The sequence below is a fragment of the Saimiri boliviensis genome, chromosome 12 (assembly GCF_048565385.1).
Source record: "Saimiri boliviensis isolate mSaiBol1 chromosome 12, mSaiBol1.pri, whole genome shotgun sequence".
Classification (NCBI taxonomy): Eukaryota; Metazoa; Chordata; class Mammalia; order Primates; family Cebidae; genus Saimiri; species Saimiri boliviensis.
In genome coordinates this window covers 16,640,786-16,664,923 of record NC_133460.1, presented here as the reverse complement: position 1 = coordinate 16,664,923, position 24,138 = coordinate 16,640,786, and the positions used below count along the sequence as shown (strand labels likewise).

The following is a 24,138-nucleotide window of genomic DNA, read 5'->3' as shown; positions in this document are numbered from 1 at the left end:
CAGTTTGTCAATACAAATGTATAGAACGCATGAAAAAAAGATGGAAAGAGATGGGATGGCACAAAAAACACAAAGAAATCCCTGGCAATTTAAATTATTTCCGATCCTGCACCTCAGTTTCTGCCTCTGTAGAATGGGCTCCCGCTGCCTTAACCCTTCTCCGCCCGCCCACTCTGACACCACCGGAAAAGACTCATTCGGGAACTTTCGGGGGGCGGAGACGGGACAGGGGGCCGTGGCCTGCAGCGTCACGTCCGCCAAGGTTACCTGTGGGGCTGGGAGCGAACCGCACTCGCACCGGAACCCCCGGATCAGTGCCGAAGCTAGCCTCACGCCGTCCCACGAGGCGGCCCGAGGCCGCCAAGGGCTTCCCATGTTGCAGCAGTCTCTTCAGGAGCGCCGCCATGTGGGGTGGAATCGCACACGTGGGCTTCTCCCTGCGTCACTTCCGTGGACTCCTTCCAGCCAATCGGCCTCCGCCACAGCCAGCGCAGCCCTGCCCCTTAAAGTCACAGGCCTCCTAGCGCGAGAGCCCACGCCCCCCTGAACGGCTGCGGCCGCACTCGGCCACCAGGGGGCAGAGCCCAGCGAAAGGGCGATTTCCCGGACCCGCCCCCTTCGGGCTGAGAAAGCTAAAGCGTGGCAGGGGCCTGGCCGGTGAAGCGGAGGAGGCGGGTCTCCATAGAAACCTCCACCTGTTTCCGGCTGGGCTGCGAACGATTAGGGGCTGCTGCGGGGGCCAATCTCAGCCAGCTCGTCTCTTCCCAGCGGCCTCTGCGGGAGCGGTGGGTGTTGTACACAATCATCATGGCGGCGGCCGGGGCCCCGGATGGTGAGTGCGGCTGGGGTGGCGGGTGGCGGGCGCTGGGCCTGGACCGAGGTTGCCGGGCGCTCCTCGGGGGGATGCGGCCCGGCCCGGGAGGGAGAAGCGCGGCTGGGCAGCGGAGGTCCGGTGGCGTCCGGGCAGCGTCCGTTCCCAGGCCCAGCCTGCGGCGAGCGCCCACCCCTAACCCCCTTGCAGGCATGGAGGAACCTGGCATGGACACGGAGGCCGAGACCGTGGCGACCGAGGCGCCCGCGCGGCCCCTCAACTGCGTGGAGGCCGACGTCGCGGCGGGGATGGCGGCCGAGGACTCCGGCGCGGCGCGAGATAGCCTGCAGCCGGCCCCGGCCCAGCCCCCCGGAGACCCTGCGGCCCAGGCCTCGGTCAGCAACGGCGAAGACGCAGGCGGCGGCGCGGGCAAGGAGCTGGTGGACCTGAAGATCATCTGGAACAAGACCAAGCACGACGTGAAAGTTCCCTTGGACAGCACAGGCTCCGAGCTGAAACAGAAGATCCACTCGATTACAGGTAATTTCTGCGGAGCTGACAGCCAGCCTTCCCCACCCCGCCTCCTGACGGCCCTTGCACAGTGCTAGGCACTTGGTGGCTTTCTTTGCATCAGTTACTTCCATCCTCACAACAATCTTCTGAAAGATACCTGGATGCCCATTACTCAGCTGGGGAAAGAGACTCAAGTTTATAGAGCTAGTAAGTTGTAGAGCTGGGATTCAAGCCCAAGTCTGACGTTTAGGCCTTAGTTTCTCACTAACGTTTTTCTAACATCTCTAATTAAAAAATCACCTAAGGCACTTGTTTTACAACTTCCGGGCCCCTTCCCAGGAGATTCTGATTCAGTGGGTCTGGGATGTAGCCAGGAATTTATTTTTAGCAAATATCTTAGGTAATTCTTCTAAGTGAAGTTTAGGAAACACTGCTATTGACTTTGATGCTGGTTCCTCACAGCTGATACTGTTCTTAATTTTACCTTGTTGATAGTGCTTTGACATCTAAATTTTTTTTTTGGGGGGTGGGGGGGACTGAGTCTCACTGTTGCCCAAGCTGGAGTGCACTGACAGGATCTCAGCTCACTTCAACCTCCGCCTCCCAGGTTCAGGCAATTCTCCTGCCTCAGCCTCCCAAGTAGCTGTTATTACAGGCACCTGCCCCCCTGCCGGGCTAGTCTTTTTTTTGGTTTTTTTTTTGTGTTTTTTTTTTTTAGTATAGACGGGGGTTTCACCATGTTGGCCAGGCTGGTCTTGAACTCCTGACCTCAGGTAATCTGCCCACATCTGCCTCCCAAAGAGCTAGGATTACAGGCATGAGCCACCACTCCTGGCATTGAAATTTATTGTTTTAAGGCTTCCTACATGTAGCCTTGTAAGCTCCATTAAGAACAGGAGTTTTATCCCTCTTGGCTTCTGTAGCTCTGATGTCTGTGGATTCTCAGTATTTGCATGATATGATTGAGGAACAACTTGGAAAATGAGAGCTAATATTTATTGAACAGTTACTGAATACTAGGCACCATACTAAATGCCCTGCATTTATCCTATGTCTTAATCCTTAAAACAAGTCTGTACAGAAGGACTTACTCTCATAAATCTTATGAAGTTCTAGAAACTGAAGTTCAGAGGTTGTAAATCGCTCAAGTTCACAAAGCTAATAGGTGGTGGAGTCAGTATTCACTTTCTAGTCTGTTACCAAAGAGCTGTGTAGGATCCATACATTTTTCCTTCCTTCCTTTCACTGTCTACCTTCTACCTTTTCCCAAGGTCTCCCGCCTGCCATGCAGAAAGTCATGTATAAGGGACTCGTCCCCGAGGATAAGACATTGAGAGAAATAAAAGTGACCAGTGGGGCCAAGATCATGGTGGTTGGCTCCACCATCAATGATGTTTTAGCAGTAAACACACCCAAAGATGCTGTGCAGCAGGATGCAAAGGCCGAAGAGAACAAGAAGGAGCCTCTCTGCAGGCAGAAAGTGAGTCCATCTTGTGCTTCTTGGTCCTGAGAAATTTGAGGCTTTGTCCTCTCGAGCCTTGGCTGGTTATATTCTCCCTAGAATAAGCTCCTTTTTGGACAGGGCCCATGATGGAAATTTATGGCAGCAGTTGGGTGCCGCAGAGTGGAGGTGACAACTACCTGAGATTTGCAACTTTGTCTCATCTGGCGGGTCAGTGTGTCTCAAGTCTACCTACTTTAGGATAAGACCTTGGTAAAGGGAGGCTTCAGACTAGGTGTTAAAAGGAATCAGACATGGGTTTCTCTCTCCTTTTCAGTGCTAGAGAAAAAACCTGTACTAGAAGCCAGCCCTCATTTTGTACAAGTGCTTACATTTGGCTTTTTGGTTTGTGGCTTTTCCCGAGTCCACAGGCCTGGCTAGGCATGGGAATCAACAACTCCTGAAGGTTCCTCTAAAACTGATCGTTTCAGGAAGCTGAATGAAGCAGAGTCAAAAGACAACTACACTTAGTTATTTTTTTTGTCCTGATCTGTGAAATAGGGGCTTGATTTTTCACATTCTCTGTTCTTTTGTATCAAGGGAGCCCGCCTTGTCTTGTGCTTATCATAGCCATTGAAATTCTTTTATGTAACGAGGAAAAATGAGATTATTTTGCTATACAAGGAATAGGTTGTAAGAATGATCATTTACTGTCTTTTTAACTGGCAAATCCCACCGATTGCTGTGGAGCCTCCTGATCATTCCTAGTGTTCCAAGGAAATCAGGTGTTACCAAATGTGTCCGGAGTAGAGTAGATCAGCTTGAATCAATAACAGTTTTATTGACCATAGGCACTAAGATGTATGACCAACAATAAGAGGAGGGCACAGTTTGTGTTACAGATCGATAATCCCCCATGCGTGCTTCCAAAACCCCAAAGGAGTCTAAAACTAAAAGTGTTTTTATTTAAAAAAAAAAAAAAAATTTTTTTTTGATATGGAGTTTTTCATTCTTGTTGCTCAGGCTGGAATGCAGTGGCACCATCTTGGCTCACCGAAACCTCTGCCTCCCAGGTTCAAACAATTCTTCTGCCTCAGCCTCCCAAGTAGCTGGGATTACAGGCATGCCCAACTATGCCCGACTAATTTTGTATTTTTAGTAGAGGCGGGGCTTCACCATGTTGGTCAGGCAGGTCTTTAACTCCTAACCTTGGGTGATCCACCCGCCTCGGCCTCCAAAAGTGCTAGGATTACAGGCGTGAGGCACTGTGCTTGGCCATGTTTTTATAAATTTAACAGCAAAACCTGACCAGAATTAGTGTGACTTTTCCTCTTTGGTGATAAGGTCCTGCCCTGGACCCCACAGAGAAGATTGTGTTATATATTTTAAAACAATATTACCTTTGTAAAACTCTTAAAAGTTTAAAACTCTAGGGTTTGAGATAAGGGGTTGTAGAACTGTATTATCTAAAAGGTGTTGATTTGGAGACTTCACCCCCACATACGGGTTGTGATGTCTTAAAACCGATTGAGTTCATTCTCAACATTCCTGTCCTCTTCCACGTGTATGGAATAGTGAAATGCGAGCGTGTCAGGAGTGGTCCCACTGGTCACACCCTTAGAGAGTAGCATGCCTCCTAAATACAGGTTTTGAGTCACTAATGGTAGCTTAACAGGCCTAGAACTATTTTCCACAATACAGGAAATCTTGTTCAAAAGGTACTTGAAAGGTGTGACTCGAATTATACTTCCAGCCCGTGCTGCTGTGTTTCATTGAGGCCAATTATGAGGCATCACATGACCTGTTGAGAGGGATATAGTCCCTTGGCTTTTTATCAGCTTGTTAAGGGGTCTGGGGCTGATGTCTGGAGTGACCATTTGCTAGCAGTCTGGCAGTGCTGAATTTATTCCTCCCAGAGGGATTCTGCCATGCCAGTGAGGACTTGGGCTGGCTTATGGCTACCTGATGCTTACATTTGATTAAATTTTTACTTTCTTTCCATTCATTGCCCCGTAGTTCCAGCTTTACTAAGCAGTGGCTGTGCCTATAAGGCCGCAGATAGAGAAGAAAGAAGACTCAGGCATTTGGGCCAGGCAGGAGAGCTGTTTAAGGGGCCCTGAACTTGGAATCCTTAAAGAGCTGCCTCAGAGTTCTTGGGGCAGGTGGGAGGGGAGGAGTTTAGAGGCTTCTTAATGTCAGGTTATAGAGTCATTTGTATTTCTGACTGAAAGGTGGCTCCTACAGGTTCCTGTTTAGCTGGAGTTAAGGGTAGAGCAGTGGGGAAAATGTCTTGCTGTGGGCTGGGTTTCCAGTTGTCGAAGAACTGCTCTTTCTAGGCAGTTAGACCGATTATCAACATGTTGTAGTGTTCTCTGGGAATTTGAGTTGAAACAGGTGGGTGCCTTTTTTTTTTTTTTCCTAGGAGAGCAACACCCTTTGTGGCTCTCGTTAGCTTGATGGTTTAATTATTTCAGGGGTGAATTTTTTTTTTCGAGGGGAGAAGGGCAATCTGGAAATCCCATTTATGCTAGAATTTTTATATCTAATATGGTAGGTAGCTACATGTGGCTGGTTAAAATGAAATGAAATTAAGAATTCAGTTCCTTAGTCATACTAGCCGCATTTCAAGCACATAGTAGTCACAATAGTAGATAGTGGCTCGCACAGGTACAGAACATATTCCTCTCCCCAGAAAGTTTTTCAGGACAGCATTGTTCTGTAGTTTCAAAGGATCCTTGGTCTGTCGTCATTAAAAGCTTTTGAACCAAAACACTAAGGCTTTCTTTATCCTTTGTGTCAAAGGAATAGTATACGACTAAACATAGTCAGCTGTTTCATTTCATTCTCTTTTCTGACTTACAGCAACACAGGAAAGTGTTGGATAAAGGAAAACCCGAAGATGTGATGCCATCTGTTAAGGGTGCCCAGGTAAGGCAGATTTCTTTGTGAGCATTCTGAAAATGAGCCATCCCACCTTCTAACTTGAGGTTCCTCCAATCCTGTCCCTTCTGTTTTTTTGTTTTTTTTTTTTTTGAGACGGAGTTTCGCTCTTGTTACCCAGGCTGGAGTGCAATGGCGCAATCTCGGCTCACCGCAACCTCCACCTCCTGGGCTCAGGCAATTCTCCTGCCTCAGCCTCCTAAGTAGCTGGGATTACAGGCATGCGCCACCACGCCCAGCTAGTTTTTTGTATTTTTAGTAGAGATGGGGTTTCACCATGTTGACCAGGATGGTCTCGATCTCTCGACCTCGTGATCCACCCACCTCGGCCTCCCAAAGTGCTGGGATTACAGGCTTGAGCCACCACGCCCGGCCTCTCTTTTTTCTTTTTTCGAGACAGAGTCTTGCTCTGCTGCCCAGGCTGGGGTGCAGTGTGGTGATCTTGGCTCACTGCAACCTGCGCCTCACAGGTTCAAGTGATTCTCATGCCTCAGCCTCCCAAGTAGCTGGGATTACAGGTGTGCACCACCACACCTGGCTAATTTTTGCATTTTTAGTAGAGACAGGGTTTTACCGCGTTGCCCAGGCTAGTCGAAATCCTGACCTCAGGTGATCCACCCGCCTTGGCCTGCCAGTGTGCTGGGATTACAGGCATGAGCCACCGTGCCTGGTGCCTTCTCTTTTTTTTGGACCATCCCTCTGTCTCTTACCATGCTCTTGTGCTTTCAGGAGCGCCTGCCAACGGTACCCCTGTCTGGCATGTACAATAAGTCTGGAGGAAAAGTGAGACTCACGTTTAAGCTAGAACAAGACCAACTGTGGATTGGCACTAAAGGTACGTTCTTCCTTGCCTCCTTGCTGGCCTGCTGCCTGCCTCTGGCACCCAGCAGCACTCACATTGTGGAGTGCGATTCCGCCCCTCCTTCTGAAACCTCTCTCTACACTGTGCTTTGCGTGCTTCTGGCTTTCTTTATTTTTCTCCATGTTGGTCAGGCTGGTCTCGAACTCCCAACCTCAGGTGATCTACCCGCCTCGGCCTCCGGAAGTGCTGGGATGACAGGCATGAGCCACCACGCCCAGCCGCTTCTGGCTTTTAAATTCACTTTTAGACGCTCGCCTTTTGTCTGGACCCTTTCCCCTCATTGTTTTTAGTCTGATCTCAGGGCTGATCCACCAAACATTGGCTCTTCAGTTGCACACAAATTCAGAGGCCCCAAACATGGCCCAAGGGCCAAATCTGGTCCACAGACAAGGCTTTTGTGGGATGACATACAATCAATAAAAATCAGAAGATTTCACTTAATCTGTTTTTTGTTTTGTTTTTGTTTTTGTTTTGGCTTCTCTTGAAAAATCAAATGATCTGGCCCTTTGGAGCCTGCATTCTCACACAGCATCGACCCACCAGAGCCGAGTGGTAGTTTCCAGTGGGCTGTGCTACAGTCCTCATAGTCCCGTTAATATTAGAAGTAGCCAGCTTTGTTCATTCGTCACCTGCCTGGCCCCTGTAGGTCAGAGTTTGACCCTATAGTGGGTGAAGTTTTCCTAACCACTGCCTAGGAACCTGCCTCTCCCTTCCCTCCTGGTTGCTCTCTGCCTGCCCCACCCTAGCCTGTGCACGGTGTCTGGATCAGCCTTACTGTTTGCTGGGAAGTGTCTCTGACTGTCCTCCCTCTCACCTCCCCCGGATGCTTACAAAGTCTTTTCAGTTACACTGCAGAACTGTCTGTCCCTTTCTTGGCTACACTGTTGCACCAGTTAAGGTTCCCAAGCATCTTTAAACTTGGTCTGTTCAAAGCAAGTTACCCTCTTGCACTGCCCGTCTGTGTTTTCTTCTGTCCTGTCCGTCTTGCCTACTGCTTTTTGTCGTGGGTACCCATGCTCAAGAACCGTTGGCTCTTTAAGGACACGTTCCAATGCCTAACCATAGCGTTCAGTGTTCTCCACACTGGGCCTTAGTTTAAATTTTGGTTCCAGCTTCTGGCCCGTTTGCCCTGTGGTCCTCTGTGTATTTCAGCCGCATCTCTCTGAAACTCCCAATGTGCTTTGCACAGCTCCTTGTCTCTGCTCATGCTGTGCCCTTACCTGGAATGCCTTCTTCCCATTCCTTGTTTTTAATAAAGTCATCCAAGGCCCTATTTAAATGTCCTCTCCGAATGAAGCCTTCCTTGGTTCTCCCCCAACCCTCCAAATGACTTGCTGCCGCTTCTGTTCATAGAGCGCTTCATTTATATGCCCAGAGCACTCATTACTCTCTGACTTGTCTGTCCCCCTGTTAGATTCCTGGAGGGAACCGAACATGCCTAAATCACCTGTTTCTGGCCAGCACTGTAGGTATTCAGTGTTCGAGGTAAATGCTAAAGAGAAGTATAGGGGGTCCCATCATCTGAGGTTCCTTGGTCTCAGGGATAGGCCATTTAGTGAGACTCCACTTAAAATGGGACCAAGTTTTATGGAGAATGATCGGGGCAGGGCGGTGGGGAGAGAGATTTTTTTTAAACATCTAAAATACAAAAATCAATATTCAACCCTATATTGATTCTTAAAGTGAACAAAAATTGAAATGCCAAAAACGCTTGAGTTTTCTATCAATTTTACGATAACTCGCTGTTTTCTTCATTTCACATTCAACTCTAACTGCATGGGCAAAGCAAGTTTTGCAGAATATCTGAGCGTTCCCCCCAGTTTTTGCAAGGGCCTTTGAACACTCTGCTGGACGATTCTCTTCTGCAGATCCTGTCCCATCTCCCACCTTGTCAGTATTTAGCTACCCAGCTGCTGTTGACTTTGCAGGTGATTTTGCTTAGTTCTGTCTCATCGCATTCACTTGCTGAAGTGCATAGACTTCCTGCCTCTTGCTGGACTTCTTTTTGCTTGTGGACAGCCTTATTTGAAGGCAGTTGCTAAGGCTGATCTGGAAAGACCCTGCCATGAGGATGGGTGCAGGCAGAGAGGTCTGCATGGGAACTAAGTCTAGAAGTGCTCATTGGTTCCTTGGGGATATATTTTTGTGTCAGGAAGTTGTATAGGGAACGCATCATAACTGCAAGAACTGATAGAACAAGAACCTCCTGACCCTGTATTGGAGGTTTTCTCTTTACTAGTAGGAGCCGCCGCCTTCTTGCTTTGGCCTGAAGGCAGAGCTCTAGAAGAAGCTCAGTGTATTGGGGCTTCTGAGCTCTTGAAAGCCTCGTTACTCACCAGCCTTGTCGAGGAGCATGGCCCTGAACTATTCATGTCTTCTAGGGTTGACCAAGGCTGAGATTTTCATTCCCACCCAGAGCACTGTACCTCTGGAGCCCAAGGGGCAGGCACTCTTCCCAGTTGCCCAGGAGTCCTGTCATCTGAGTGTCATAAGCACTCATAGGAGGACAGCTCGTTCTGGGAGTTGGCTACTGTAGCCACTGGCTTCATCTTTCTGCTGGCAAGAAGAAGCGGCTATGGAATGACCATCCCAGCAGCGAGTTGGCCTCTCCATGGGGCGCTTTGCTGAGTAAGTGACCCTTAAGGGCTGCTACTCTTGACTAAACTCTCCCAGCTTGTGTAGGAGGAGGCAGTACTAACAGCTTCAAAAGAATGAAAACAAGCTCCAGGCAGGAAATGTGAAGCCGCTGGGGGAGAGCATGTGCCCTGCTCGTAGGAAAGTTGTATCTGGCTGGTGGTCTGATGTCATGAACAGGAGTGTGGGTCCAGAAATGCCCAGTTTTCAGACTTTTCAAGAGAAGCCAGAAATCCGTTAGATATTTTTGTGTGAAATCTCCAGACGTTTCAGGATGAAAGGTGTTTTACAGTTTCCATCTTAAATTAAGACAACTGCTGCCCAGGTCCTGCCTTGTGGACTGCTGTTGTAGAGCCACTAAAAGTCCAAACCTAAATGAACAGCTTCAGGTCCCTATTCCCCAGCCCCCGTTTTTGAGAGACTGAGGCCCACAGAACTGAAGTAAAATATCTTAAGTCCCCAGCTAGACCAGAACGCTGGTCTCTGAATTCCCAGTCTGTTTGGCCAGTTTATCTATTTAGATTCTACCTTTCCAGATTTTTCCTCCTGCAAAGGCTACAAGTTTTTTTCCACTCGGTTTAGCTGTTTGCTGAGTCTCCGCGCCCCATCCCTGAGGTGTCTGCTGCTCCAGGGTGGTCATGTCCTTTTGCGCAGGTGCACCACACCCCGACATCACCCAGTCCTGCTTCACTTGGCTCATTTGCAGCAGTCTCATCTCCAGGCATCCCTTGCTGCCCCCTCTCTCTTACCTGCCATCCTCCTTAAACTTGCCTCAATGTCTTCTGACCCCGTGTGATCAGTGGTATCTCAAGTGTTAACACAAGAGGTTATAAATGTTTTACGAATTCTCCTAAAAGTGTGAATATGGAGGTGGGAGGACCCGGGGAGGGAGGTTGGGGAAGGGAGCAGGGTCATGATATAGAATCTAGCCCTAAAGCCCAGGCACTCCCCTTCCCTTGTGTGAGCCACAGAGGAACATGTTGCCTCTCCCTCTTAGGCCTCTTGACTCTCCCTACTGCCCAACACCTTAGCCAGTGCTGGGCTTGCATAAGGTTACAAAGGAATTTCTTGGATATTTATTTTATTTTACTTTTTATTTTTTGAGACAGAGTTTTGGTCTTTCGCCCAGGCTGGAGTGAAGTGGTATGATCTTGGCTCACTGCAACCTCCACATCCTGGGTTCAGGCAGTTCTTCTGCTTCAGTCTCCCAAGTGGCTGGGATTACAGGTGCCCGCCACCACACCTGGCTAATTTTTTGTATTTTTAGTAGAGGTGGGGTTTCACCACGTTGGCCAGGCTGGTCTAGAACTCCTGATCTCAGGTGTCCACCCACCTTGGCCTCCCAAAGTGCTGGGATTACAGGCATGAGCCACCGCGCCTGTCTTTCTTGGATATTTATTAACCATCAAACTTTAAAAAATAATCCTAGAGAAAACACATCTCTGCCCTCAAGAGACCTTTACCATTGCCAAACCCTGTTTCCCACTTGCTCCTACGGAGTTCCCAGCTCACACACAGGGCCTTAGGTACACTGGTCAGAAGACCCTGTCCTGTTGTCTCCTGAGGGCATGGGACCAGTCAGTCCCACAGCCACCAGCCCTGACGAGGGACTGCTGAGTCAGGGGAGTTAGAACAGGAGGGCCTTTGAATAATCACTGTAATCCCTCTCAACTTAGAGCGGACTGAGAAATTGCCCATGGGCTCCATAAAAAATGTGGTCAGTGAACCTATCGAAGGACATGAAGACTACCACATGATGGTGAGTAGCACTGGCTGAGTCCAGCCCCTCGCTAGACTGCTTCACCTGGCAGGAAACCGTTTCAACTGAGCTTGTTTCATGGAAGAAAACATAGTCTCCAGAAGATGCACTGTTTTAAGAGCCTCATGTTTTCTTCATCTACTTAGACCTTAATCCATGGTCTCTATTCCTAGTTCTGTTTCTTTTGCACCTCCCCCCGCCCCACCACACACACACACACACACACGTACCTTCCATCAGTTTAAAGGGGATGTGTCTTCTCTTACCTTTTAGAAAAGTCTCTTTTGCCTCCCTCTTGCAATGTGTTGTTTTTAGACCAGGAAAATAAAAAGAGGAGGAATGGTTTGTGGAATTTCATTAAAAGTTTTGTCTTGCATGTAAAACAAAATCTACCCCTAGCCTTGGTGTTGGTGAGGGCTCCAGACAGCCTGTTTTCTGTAATGATGATGCCGCTCTTTCCAGGCACAGTGGTTGAGGTCCTCGTGGGGCGGACAGGCTCTCTGGAGCATCTGTTCTGCAGAGGCCACTCTGCGGAGAGACAGAATGTTTGGAGGCCATCTGCAAGTGTGCAGAACGAAGCAAAAAATTTATTCATCCGATAAAATGAGCAGCTTAGGCAAAGTTTCCGGAATTTTCCCAGCAGTCTTTGCAGGGACCACATTGGCAACAAAGTTGATTCTGCAGTTGCCATTTGGACCTGGCCTGAGCAGCTGTGGTGTGAGGGCGGGGCCTCCTGCCGTTGTTCATTCCAGGAGGCAGGCCTTTCAGTGTGCATTCCATAGGGATGAAGCCACATCAGCCCCATCCCAGGGAGAAGGAGGAACTAGTGGTTTGACCTGTGGGTTACCAAGTTAGATGTGTTGGAAGATTTTCTTGCTATAGAAAGAATGAAAGGGGCTTAAAGTATGGTGGGGAAGGGAGGCAGCCCTGTCCCTGTCCTGCCCAGTGCTGCTAGCAAGGCCGTAGCTGGGAGTGCAGGCCCTAGGCTGCAGGGCTCCTGGGGTTTTGCCTTCTGGAAGTGATGATGACATCACTGGGGCTTCTCTCAGGCCCTCTGGCAGCCCTTTCACCCCTACTCTCTCTGCAGTCTTTATTACAAGGATTGCAGACAGATTGGTTTGGCCTGGTCAGTTATTTTCTGTTTTAACAGTTGGATTTGAATGTTTTTAACTGGGCCCCACCGCTCCTTTTTGAGTAATTTGTGTTGCCAGTCACACCCTGTGGGGTTTGAAAGCAGCCTGGAGGTACGGAGTCCAAGGAAGTTGAGTAGACTGTTTTGGACATTGGTGTGGATGGGTAATGACTTAGTATTTCACTGAAATGTTCATTTCTCTCAAGTCATTTCTGGCAGAGGATAGTTCTAGTTAGCCCCCTTCTCTTATCCAAACACCTTTACCTTTGTCCTAATGAAAGTACTTACTTTCCTCTTTGGGCAGATGCCATTTCTCTAGCTACATTAATGTGTCATCATTCACAGTTGGAAAACTGTGGCTGTGCTTTTTCATTTTTAGAGAAATCTTTTTAAAATAGAGAAAAGAGGCTGAGCGCAGTGGCTCATGCCTGTAATCTCAGCACTTTGGGAGGCCGAGGGGATGAATCACTTGAGGTCAGGAGTTCAAGACCAGCCTGGCCAACATGGTGAAACCCTGTCTCTACTAAAAATACAATAATTAGCTGGCCAAGGTGGCACATGCCTGTAGTCCCAGCTACTTGGGAAGCTAAGGCAGGAGAATTGCTTGAATGCGGGAGGTGGAGGTTGCAGTGAGCTGAGATTGCACTGCTGCACTCCATCCTGGGCAACAGAGCAAGACTCCAGTCAGAAAAAATAAAATACAGAAAAGGACAGAGAATAATAACTGTCACAAACTCATATATCCATCACTGAGAAGTGGCAATTATCAGTATTTTGTAGCTTGATTTAAATTTTTTTTTTTTAATAAAAGAAATAGTTTCTTCACAGCAATGATGGCCCCACTGTCTTCCCCTTCCCCCATTGCCATTGTCATGTGTCACGTGCGTCCTTCCCATCTATTCATTCTTTTATTTACACGGACATTCTTTTATTTATCCATGACAAGATGGGAGTATTGTTTCGTGCTTCCAGTTTTCGTAAATGGTATCATGGTATATGTATTGTTCCACAACTTTCTTATCTTTGGTTCAGCATAAGAATCTGTCATTTTCCTCTTTAAATTCCTCTGATTGTTGAAAGAAAAAAAAAATCTGTCAGAGATCTGTATGAACCCAGTGGATACCTCTAAAAAGCATCCCAGTATCGGTGTGACTAGGCCTTGTCACTCTGAACTGTGCATTCCTTTACTGATAGATCTGAACGTTGTTCCAGGTTTTTGTGGTTTCAGATGGTGCTGCAATGAACACCTGTTTTCTTGAGCATGTGTGACAGGTTTTCTAGGGCAGTGGTTTTCAAGCGTGGTCCCTGGATTGGTAGTGTTGCATCGCCTGGGAGCTTGCTAGTTTCTCAGGCCCCATCCGAGACCTCCCTAAATTAGAAACTTCTAGCAGGGGTGGAGGTGCTGATCCATGTTCCAGCAAGCCGTCTGGATGGCTCTGATGCTCACTCAGGTTTGAGAACCGCTGCTTTAGGGTTGGCTCTCACCCTGCCTGTTTTTGTTTTTGGTTAGGAGAATGCTCCCTATGTGCAGAGTTTTGGTTTTTCTTCCCTTTATAATTCACTCACATTCCAACCCTGCCCCATTTTTGTTCTGCCTGCTTGGTCTCCTGACCTCTGAAGTACCGCTTGGTTTTCCTTTTTCCTTTCCAGGCGTTTCAGTTGGGCCCCACGGAAGCCTCTTACTACTGGGTGTACTGGGTTCCAACTCAATACGTGGATGCAATCAAAGACACTGTGCTGGGGAAATGGCAGTATTTTTGAAAGCACTTTCACCTCTGGCCCAGGAGACTGACCCAAAGTGAAGGACATTGCCGGGAGAGGCCTGCAGCATCCCTGGATTTCAGAGTTCTGGAACTTTGTTCACAAAAAAAAATCTATATTCAATCTAAGGTGATGTGGTGACTGAAGCCAGAGGTGATGTACTTTCACCATTAGCTTAATTTTAACTTAAAATTTCCAGTTCCCTTTCTTGCAGTCAGCTTCATACCATTTTTAAAGTCCATACGATGGAAATCAATAAATCTGAATTCCGAACATGTTGTGTGGAATACTCTTAAGTGTGTTTGAGAGTAGATCTGCCAATGATGTTGACAAGGGAATGATTAAAACCTTTTTTTTTTTTTTTTTTTTTTTTTTAGCAGTTTCAATTGAAATATTTTCATACATCTTTAGTTGCAAACATTTGGACTGCATTGTGATTAGTTGGGGTTTTTTTTTCCCTTTTTTGTATAAAATTGTATGCAAAATGCGGGGGGGTTAGTAAGCCATATACTTCTGTCCATTGATTCAGATTTAATTCTTTCCCTTTTTAATTCTCTTGCTTCCTCGATTTGACTTTTTGTTTTAAGAACCCAAAGATATCAGTTCCTCTTTTAGTACCTCATCGACGCTTCCTCTCCTGGGCTCCCTCCCGCCGTGCTGCTGCTGCCTGTGAACGCACGGTGGGAGAGGAAGAGCTGCTCGGTCTTGGGCAGGGAGCTCTCACACTTGCTGTGGTGTTCGTTGAGCAGCAGAGTATCTCCCAGTGACTCCTGTCTAAACGTCTTGCCCTTTGGGCCCCGATCTCTGAGGAGTTCCATTGCTGATTGGATGGTTGTCTGCACCCCTCACTGAGCTTGGCCTAGAGGCCCAGCCCGGCATGGTTTTGCCTGCGCTGTGCCCCTCAAAAACCCCAGCTCCCAGGCAGACAGAGGCCTCTTCCAGGAGGAGCCAGGTAGGAGATAGACTGTACAGCCATACAGCTGCAGATCCAGATAACCTTCTTTATTCGGAAGTTTTCCAAGAAATTCTTAAGCAGTCCAAGGATGATTTCAATTACGCTTCTCCATTGGGTCCTTCTGCTCATCCATTCAGTTCAAGTGTCCTTTATCCCAGGTTCAGAGACGCTGCCTTTCTCGAGAAGAAGACATCTGACCCCAGCAGGTTGGCCGTTGTTATTGAACAACGAAATGGGATAAATTACTTTCATGATTAGCTCACCCTCTTCTGGTTTTAGCCCTTCTGTTCTTTGTACACGTGAGCTTCTGTCATCTCCTTCTGGCTTGGTTGCCTCTGACAGGAGGGAAAGTCTCTTGGTAAATGATCTCCTTTGTGCTGTTTGCTGTTTCTCTGCTGCCGTCTTTGCAGTTCTCCTCTCACTGGTTGCAGGCTCTCATAGTAAGGTTTGGCGAGAAATGTTCCAAATGTCACATTTTGAATTCTAGGCTGTCACCCCTCATTCTGTGAAACGTATTAGCATGTGTTCGCCCAAGGTGACTATTCCTTGTGAGCCAGTTGATGATATTCTACGCCCTTCCCTTCTAAGCCGTAGTTCAGGAATCCAGCCCACATAGCCAGACTCTTGCTTTCCATGGTGTAGTCAATGCCAAGTGATGCATCTAGGCAGGAAAATCTACTCTCTGCTTTTTTGGGGGCAGTTAGTACATTTGTGAAGTGCAGCATCCAAGAAACTGCCTATTTTTCATCCCTTGAAAAAGGAGCGATTATTGCAGCTTTTCTGTCCTTGTCGGCCTGCAGTTCCTGGGGAAGAGAGTGCGCCTGAGCTACTTGTCCAAGCCTCTGTCTGCAGGTGACAGGCTTCGGGGGAAGTGAGATGCATTAAGTAGAACATCATCTCGGGTCAGACACTGCCCCTTTTGTTTGCCAATGCCTCAGTCCTAGAGACTTGCCCTGACAGTGCCACACGCCTCCTTTTGATCTCTCAGAGCAGGCGGCTCCATCCGCAGGTTGGCCTGGCTGCTCTCCGAGGCCCCTCCACCTGCTCCCCTTTATTGCCCCGTTCTTGTGGCTCACTGGGCCACTTGGCCTCCCTTCTGGCCAGTGACAGCGAGCGTTCCATCGTCTCCCCACTCCCCAGGGGCAACTGCTTCTCACTCAGGCTGGTGTCATTTCAAGAGGACCAAAGCCTGTGTGAGCCTTTTTATTTTCAGTAAAATGGTGCTTTTTTCCTTACTTCGAGATACTATGTATAAATAATAATGTAAATGACACCTTTTCGTACGGAGCTGTTTGAGTATTGCTTTACAGAGCTCACTAAATCAGCTTCAGCAATCTTGAGCTCTGTGGCTCCTCACCCTGTCCGCATGGAAGACCTTGCTGGAAGCTCTCGGAGAGCAGACATACCGTCAGAAGCCACTGGGAGAAGTGTTTGCGATCCGTGTCTGGGCCACAGTAGTTTTCACTGTTTACTCAGTTCTGTGAGCAGTCTCTTCATATATTTCTTACAGTCCAGAGTGTACTGACTAAATCTGTGTAAGCAAATTGAAATACTCTTTCTCTTAGGTAGCGTCATGGTGTTTTTTTTTTTTTCCCTCAGGATAATTTCTATACAATTTCCTCACTGTCAGAGAGGACCGGATCTTTCCCTCACTGTGGCAGGGGGCATGCAGGTGGTTAAAGGAAGAGCTGGTTTCTGGAGAGCGACTGTAACAGCTCTGAGTCAAAGCTAGAGATGGGGGTGGTGGCTATCTCTTACACATTGGACACCTCTCGGAGCCTCCTGAGGGGCTTCTTTCTCTTCTAGAATCTGTCCCGTGATCCTCCCGCGGGTTCTGGCTCACAGACGTCATCAGGCCTTTCTTTCTTTCCCTGAGGCGCCTTGGCAGAAGAACGTGACCCTGTGAGCCAGGTCTTCATCAGCTCTGCTTCAGATCCCAGAACGTAGACAGACTTGCGAGTTGCTGGAACTCTTTGGTATTAAGTGTTTGAATCTATGATGGGCCTTTTGCAAGTAGCGTTAGCTCTTTTTAATTGAAGTTGAACTGAGCTAAGGATGCACTTTGTTGTGGACATAGAAGGGGCCCTCGTGAGGCCCTGAGTAGGCTCCTTAGTTGCTGCTTTACCTGATGAGGGCCAAAGAGATTAACTCTGCCTCGTTGCCGTGTCTCAGAAAAGTTGCCATATTTCACCCAGAAGGGGCTTGTTTTCCTCTTACTCTTACTTTAACCATGTGCCTGGAGGAGCCGTTCTGGGCTCTTGCACTTCCCCAGCCGTTCTTTGCCAGGGGCAGAGAAGGGAAAGGGGGTAGATTGAGTGTGCCAAGGGCCGTGCAAGGGCAGGCTTGCTTTCCACCCGTCTGCTGAGGGAGCCCTTTCCTCTCGCTCCTTGCCTCTGTTCACACCTGTTGTCTTGGAAAAGGATGGTCCCTTTGTCTTAAGGCTTTGTGATAAAGTCATCTCCAGTTAGGATCGGCACCTGTTTCCTTCGTAATAGTGCCTGGCGGCCTTTCTGAAGTTACAGGTGGTCGGGAGCCCTCTCAGATGCAGAACATCTGGTAGATTGACCTGCCAGGCTGGGTGGTTCTACTGCTTTCTCAATTTCTAAGAACCTTTTTTTTTTCCTTAAAGAGTTCTGCAGAATTATTTGACAATATATGTGAGTACCATGTTTCCTTGTGGTGTACGCTCTGTTCTGGTTTCTGTTTTTAAATCAAATGCCTGTTTGGGAGGAGATGAACGTATTTAGTCTATTAGATTTGCGCTGCTGGATTTTTTTTTAAAAGTGTAACCTTGACTAGCTGTCTTATTGTTTATCCTGTAAGATTAGTCTATCGATTAAAGTTTGATAATTAACTGCGTCTCTTTTTCCTTCCAATTCTTCAAGCGCCTAATTCACACTGGGGATTAACCAATATTTGGAATTGGGGCCAAAGCCATTTCTTTGCCAGTTGTGGTCTTATTTGGCTTTAAGTATATCCAAATGTATTCTCTGCTGAAACAGCTGACATTGACTCTGTAATGGTGGAGGTGCCCAGGGTGGCAGTGAGCCACACTCCCTCTAGAGTGGCATGGTCTGCTTCTTGGTTGGTCCTGGCCTCTCCACATGTTGGAGGGGAAGCTGCCTCCCTGTACTCACACCTCCTGACCAGTGCCTTGGGCAACCCACCTGGCCATTCAGCCCTTGAGGACATGCTTTATAAAACACTGAGATTGGAGCTACAGATTTAGCCACAAGCTACAAAGACCCAGGAGCTGGGAAAGAGAAAAATCTGTTACCAAAAAATGGGCTGGGCTCAGTAGTTTACCCCTGTAATCCCAGCACTTTGGACGCCAAGGTGGGAGGATCACTTGAGCCCAGGAGTTTGAGACCAGCCTGGGCAATGTAGAAATGTAGCCCCATCTCTACAAAAAATACAAATATTATCCAGGTGTGGTGGCTATTCGGGATGCTAAGGTAGGCGGGTTGCTTGAGCCCAAGAGGTCAGCTTGGAAGACAAGGCAAGACTTGTTTAATTAAAAAAAAAAAAAAAAAAAAAAAAGGACTATGGTATGGGTGGGTCCACCCCTGTAATCCTAGCACTTTGGGAGGCCAAGGCAGGTGGATCATTGAGGCCAGGAGTTCGAGGCCAGCCTGGCCAATGTGGTGGAACACCGCCTCTACTAGAAAATACAAAAATTAGTCAGGTGTGGTGTCAGGTGCCTGTAGTCCCAGCTACTTGGGAGGTTGAGGCTCGAGAATCGCTTGAACCCCGGAGGCGGAGGCTGCAGTGAACCAAGATCATGCCACTGCACTCCAGCCTGGGTGACATAGCAAGACCCTGTCTCAAAAAAGCTGGGGGGAGCTAAAACAGAATCCTTGGTATGTGAAGAGTGTGGAGAGTGACGGAGTTTGTCACAGCTGGTTTCACTTCCTCCTGGTGGTAGAGCAGGTAGCTCTTCACTTTTCTCCAGTGTCTCATAATCCTGAAACAGCAGTGCTGGATGCCTAGGGATTTGACTCCTGTGTGGGAGAGGGGAGCGGTGGGACTGTATCATGTGCTGTATGTTGGCTGATTCTCACCTAGAGACTCTGCTGTCTGCAATCAGGGTACTTCTCAGCTGGGTGTGGCAGCTCACACCTATAATCCCAACACTTTGGGAGGCTGAGGCAGGCAGATCACAAAGTCAGGGGTTTGAGACCAGCCTGGCCTACATGGTGAAACCCCGTCTCTACTAAAAATACAAAAATTAGCTGGGTGTGGTGGCAGGCGCCTGTTATCCCAGCTACTCAGGAGGCTGAGGCAGGGGAACTGCCTGAACCCTGGAGGCGGAGGTTGCAGTGTACCGAGAAAGCACCACTGCACTGCAGCCTGGGCTACAGAGCAAGACTCCGTCTCAAAAAAAAAAAAAAAGAAAAAGGATAGTTCTGTATTTTATCCCAATTCTGAACAGTTACTTCAGGTACCTTAGAAACCAGTATGATGACAAAAAAAAAAAAAAAAAAAAAAAAACCAGTATGATGATTGACTTTCAAATGAGATAAACTCTAGTCGGAATGTGTTATTTGCTGGGAAGATGTCCAGTGTTCTCTTAATTCTGGTTAATTAACAGACTCCTTTGTACAACAGGGACCCATCAACCAGGCAGTTATTAGGGCAAGAGGCGATGACTTCCTACTTTTGCATGAGAGGAACTGTTTAGCCCAACTGTGCTGTAGGAAGCTGAGAGATTTCAAACCCAGGAGACTAATACTCATACCGTAGGCTGCTTTCAACGGGATCAGCCCCCTCTGGCTTTGCCTAATTTTTTTTTTTTTTTTTTGAGACAGTCTCACTCCACCACCAGGCGCCAGGCTGGAGTGCAGTGGCGTGACCTCAGATCACTGCAACTTCCACCTCCCGGGTTCAAGCAATTCTCCTGCCTCAGCCTCCCCAGTAGCTGGTACTATAGGCGCGCGCCACCATGCCCAGCTAATTTTTTTTGTACTTTTAGTAGAGACGGGGTTTCACCATGTTGGCCAGGATGGTCTCAATCTCTTGACCTCGTGATCTGCCCGCCTTGGCCTCCCAAAGTGCTGGGATTACAGCCGTGAGCCACCACGCCCAGCCTGCCTAATTTTTAAATTATTTTTTGAGACAGGATCTCATTCTGCCACCCAGCCTGGAGTGCAGTGGTGCTGTCACAATTCACTGCTGCCTCGATCTCCCAGACTCAAGTGATTCTCCCACCTCAGCCTCACCAATAGCTCAGACCACAGGCATGCACCGCCACACGCAGCTAACTTTTTCATCTTTTCATAGCGATGAGGGTCTCACTATGTTGCCCTGGCTGGTCTTTACCTTCTGGGCCCAAGTGGCCCTACCACCTCAGCCTCCCAAAGTGCTGCAGTTAACAGGCATGAGCTACCATGCCCCACTGGCTTTGCCTTATTTATCAAGGCTGTTTTGTTCCAAAGCCTCATTAGCCTCTCTCATTTTCCTGCTATGACTTTGTCTGACTGTTCCCCTCATTTAATAACTTCTAATTAGGGTAGGTGTGGTGGCTCACACCTGTAATCCCAGCAGCAGAGGTTGTAGGAGGGTCATTGAACCTAGGAGCTGGAGACCAGCCTGGGCAACTTTGTCTCAATAAAAATTAAATAATGAGTTGGGCGTGGTGGCACATACTCGAACTCTCAGCTTCTTTAGGAGGCTGAGGTAGGAGGATCACTTGAGTGAGCCCAGGAATTTGAGGCTGTGGTGAGCTATGGTTGCACCACTGCACTCCAGCCTGGCAATAGAGTGAGACTTGGTATTTAAAAAAAGTGCTAAATTTTTAAGTCTTTGGCTTTTGTTTTTACCCCTTTACCTTTATCTAGTTTTAAATCATTCATTGTTTTTCTCTTTGTGTTTTGAAAATTTTTAAACCAGGCTAGGCACAGTGGCTCACACCTGTGATCCCAACCCTCTGGGAAGCCTAAGTGAGCAGATCACTTGAGGTCAGGAGTTCAAGATCAGCCTGTCCAACATGTTGAAACCCCATCTCTACTAAAAATACAAAACTTAGCTGAACATGGTGGCAGGTGCCTACTCAGGATGCTGAGGTAGGAGAATTGCTTGAACCTGGGAGGCGGCGGTTGCAGTGAGCTATTACTTCACTGCACTCCAGCCTGGACGACAGAACGAGACCCCACTCTGAAAAAAAACAATAATTTTTTTTAAATACCTAAACTGGAACTGGGTAATTTATAAGAAAAGAAAAGAAAAAAAAACTAACCTACAGAAAATTTAAGTGTGCTATTGTGAATACCCTTCTATCTTTCACCTAGGTTTACCAGTTGTTAAAATGTTAGCCACATTTGCTTTCTCTTTCTCTAGATAACACACACACCTTATTTTGCTGCAACTTTTTTTTTTTTTTTTTTTAAGAGACGGTGTCTCACCATGTGCTCAGGCTAATCTCAAATCCTGGGTTCAAGTAATCCACTTGTCTCAGCCTCCCAAAGTGCTAGGATTACAGGCGTGAGCCACCACACCTGGCCTTGCTGTGACATTTGACAGATATGCAGATATTATGATATTTCACCTGTAGATATTTTAGCACGAAACTTCTAAGAATATGGATGTTGTTGGCCGGATGTGGTGGCTCACGCCTGTAATCCCAGCACTTTAGGAGGCCAAGGCAGGTAGATCATGAGGTCAGGAGATCAAGACCATCTGGGCCAACATGGTGAAACCCTGTCCCTACTAAATACAAAAAATTTAGCTGGGCGTGGTGGTGCACACCTGTAGTCCCAGCTACTCGGGAGGCTGAGGCAGGAGAAATGCTTGAACCCAGGAGGCGGAGATTGCAATGAGCCAAGATTGCACCGCTGCACTACAGCCTGGATGACTACAGTGCAAGACTCCATCTCAAAAAACAAAACAAAACAAAACACGGCCAGGTGCGGTGGCTTACTCCTATAATCCTAGCACTTTGGGAGGCCAAGGTGGGTGGATCACCTGAGGTCAGGAGTTCAAGACCAGCCTGGCCATCATGGTGAAAACCCATCTTTAAAAAAAAAAAAAAAAAAATCAAATGTTGTTACACCATTCCACAATAACATTATCTCACCTAAAAAAAATAACTGTCAATTCAGTAATATCTAATATGCAGACCAAAGTATCTTCTGGAACTATTTATTTTCCAATCAATAATCCCTGGTTTTGTTTTCTTTTTTATTTTAAATAGACACAGAGTCCCTGGCCAGGTGCAGTGGCTTAAGCCTGTATTCTCAGCACTTTGGGAGCCCAAGGAAGGAGGATTACTTGAGCCCAGGAGTTCAAGACCAGCTTGGGCAACATAGCAAGACCCAGTCTCTACAAAAAGTAAAAATGTAACCAGGTGTGATGTCATGGCTCCTGTAGTCTCAGCTTATTGGGAGGTTAAGGCAGGAGGATTGCCTGAGCCCGGGAGGTTGAAGCTACAGTGAGCTGAGATCACACCTCTGTGCTTCAGCCTGGGCGACAGAGTGAGACCCTGTTTCAAAAAAAAACAGGTTCCCACTCTGTCACCCACGCTGGGCACAGAAGCCCAATTAGAGCTTGCTGCAGTCACCAACTCCTGGGCCCAGGTGATCTCCCACCTCACCATCCCAAGTACCTGGGACTACAGCTGTGCAACCACGTCTGGCTAATTTTGTTTTTATTTATTTATTTTTTTTTTGAGAAAGAGTCTCACTCTGTCGCTCAGGCTGTAGTGCAGTGATGTGATCTCGGCTCACCACAACCTCCACCTCCCAGGTTCAAGTGATTCTCCTGCCTCAGCTTTCGGAGTAGCTGGAATTACAGGCAAGCGCCACCGTGCCCAGCTCATTTTTGTATTTTTAGTAGAGATAGGGTTTCACCATGTTGGTCAGGCTGGTCTCGAACTCACCTTGAGATCCACCCACCTCAGCCTAAAGTGCTGGGATTACAGGCATGAGCCACCGCACCCGGTGCTGATTTAGTTTTTGTTTCTTTTTATTTTTTGTCGAGATTGGGGTCTCACTATGTTGCCCAGGCTGGTTTCAAACTCCTGAGCTCAAATGATCCTCCTGCGTGCTGGGATTATAGGTGTGAGCCACTACAGCCAGCCTAAGCCTTGTTTTTAAATTCTTACTACTCTTGTATTCTTTAAATACCCTTTTAACTTTTTTATGGTTGCTAGTCTTGGTTTTTCTGTCTACCTTAAAATTAATATCCCATATATATAGTTTGTTTGTTTCTTTGCTTGTTTGAAACAGAACCTTGTTCTGTTGCCCAGGATGGAGTGCAGTGGCACAATGTCGACTCACTGCAATCTCCACCTCCCAGGTACAAATAATTCCTGCCTCAGCCTCCTGAGTAGCTGAGATTACCCGCACTTGCCATCACCCCCGGCTAATTCTTTTTTGTATATTTAGTAAAGACAGGGTTTCACCATGTTGGCCAGGCTGGCTGGTCTTGAACTCCTGGCCTCTGGTGATCTGCCCACCTTGGCCTCCCAAAGTCCTGAGATACAGGTGTGAGCCACCTCACCTGGCCATCCCCTATATATTTGTAATCTTACTTTTCACTTGTGACCCCTAATCTCTTCTTCCCATCTTACGATGAGGCTTGTTCTGAGTTCAGGTCATGGGTGTCTCAAGGCTGGGACAGCTGTGGTTCTGGGAGAGGCCCATAGGTAGCTGCCCGTCCCAGAGAGCAGATTTCTCTCATCCACTGATCCCTCTGGCTCCGCTCCCATACCTAAGACTGAAGAGACTCCATGGGTCCATGGCTTAGGACTGCATTAGTTCTTGGTGATAAACCCAGTTCACATGACTGAGGTAAGGACACTTGGCTCATGTGACTGGAGGATCCAGAGTGTCACACCTGGTCCAGCCCAGGCGCTCAAGTCAGGTTATCAGGTCCCTGACCACCAAAGCCCGGGCTCTACTTTGTTCTGTTAACTTAGTCTCCTAAACTAGCAACTCCAAGGAAAAGAGAGTTTCTTCCCCCAAGAGTGCCGGTAAAAGACAGGTTCTTCCTCTATCGCCCAAGCTGGAGTACAGTGGTACAGTGGTGCAATCTTGGCTTACTGCAGCCTCAACCCCGCGGGCTCAAGTGATCCTCCTGTCTAAGCCTCCCACGTGGCTGGGACTATAGGGGTGTGCTACCACACCTGGCTAATTTTTCTTTTTTTTTTTTTTTAAATAGAGACAGGGTTTTGCCATGTTGCCCAGGCTGGTCTCAAACTCCTGGGTTCAAGTGATCCACCTGCCTTGACCTCCCAAAGTGCTAGGATGAGAGGCATAAGTCACCACTCTTGGCCCCAGATAAGCCTTTTATAAGCATGTCACCCTGCCTTCCATAAACACAAACACATATCAG

The 24,138-nt window shown here is 47.8% G+C and overlaps 2 protein-coding genes across 13 annotated transcripts in view; one reads left to right on the top strand and one right to left on the bottom strand.

The window, feature by feature from the left end:
* EARS2 (glutamyl-tRNA synthetase 2, mitochondrial) overlaps positions 1-460 on the bottom strand; it is a 36,844-nt gene extending 36,384 nt beyond the window's left edge. For 3 of the 4 annotated variants that reach the window (XM_074381922.1, XM_010340785.3, XM_010340786.2), the window contains exon 1: positions 268-460. In XM_074381922.1, coding sequence (XP_074238023.1) covers positions 268-406 — 139 coding nt within the window. In that variant the 5' untranslated portion in view covers positions 407-460. The remainder of the gene's footprint in view (positions 1-267) is intronic. The other variant, XM_039477903.2, reaches the window with a different exon arrangement.
* A 132-nt stretch (positions 461-592) lies between these two features.
* Positions 593-24,138, top strand: part of UBFD1 (ubiquitin family domain containing 1) — a 40,667-nt gene continuing 17,121 nt past the window's right edge. The window contains exons 1-8 of one of the 9 annotated variants that reach the window (XR_012512747.1): positions 593-832; positions 1,022-1,351; positions 2,596-2,804; positions 5,628-5,693; positions 6,435-6,540; positions 7,982-8,032; positions 8,949-9,195; positions 10,878-10,961. Coding sequence is in view for 6 of the 9 variants with exons in the window: in XM_039477906.2 (XP_039333840.1) it covers positions 808-832; positions 1,022-1,351; positions 2,596-2,804; positions 5,628-5,693; positions 6,435-6,540; positions 10,878-10,960; positions 13,743-13,853 (930 nt within the window). In the remaining 3 variants the exon portion in view is untranslated. Of the gene's footprint in view, positions 833-1,021; positions 1,352-2,595; positions 2,805-5,627; positions 5,694-6,434; positions 6,541-7,981; positions 8,053-8,948; positions 9,196-10,877; positions 10,984-13,742; positions 19,324-24,138 lie in introns of those variants that run through there. The other 8 variants (XR_012512748.1, XR_012512749.1, XM_039477904.2 and 5 more) reach the window with 8 other exon arrangements.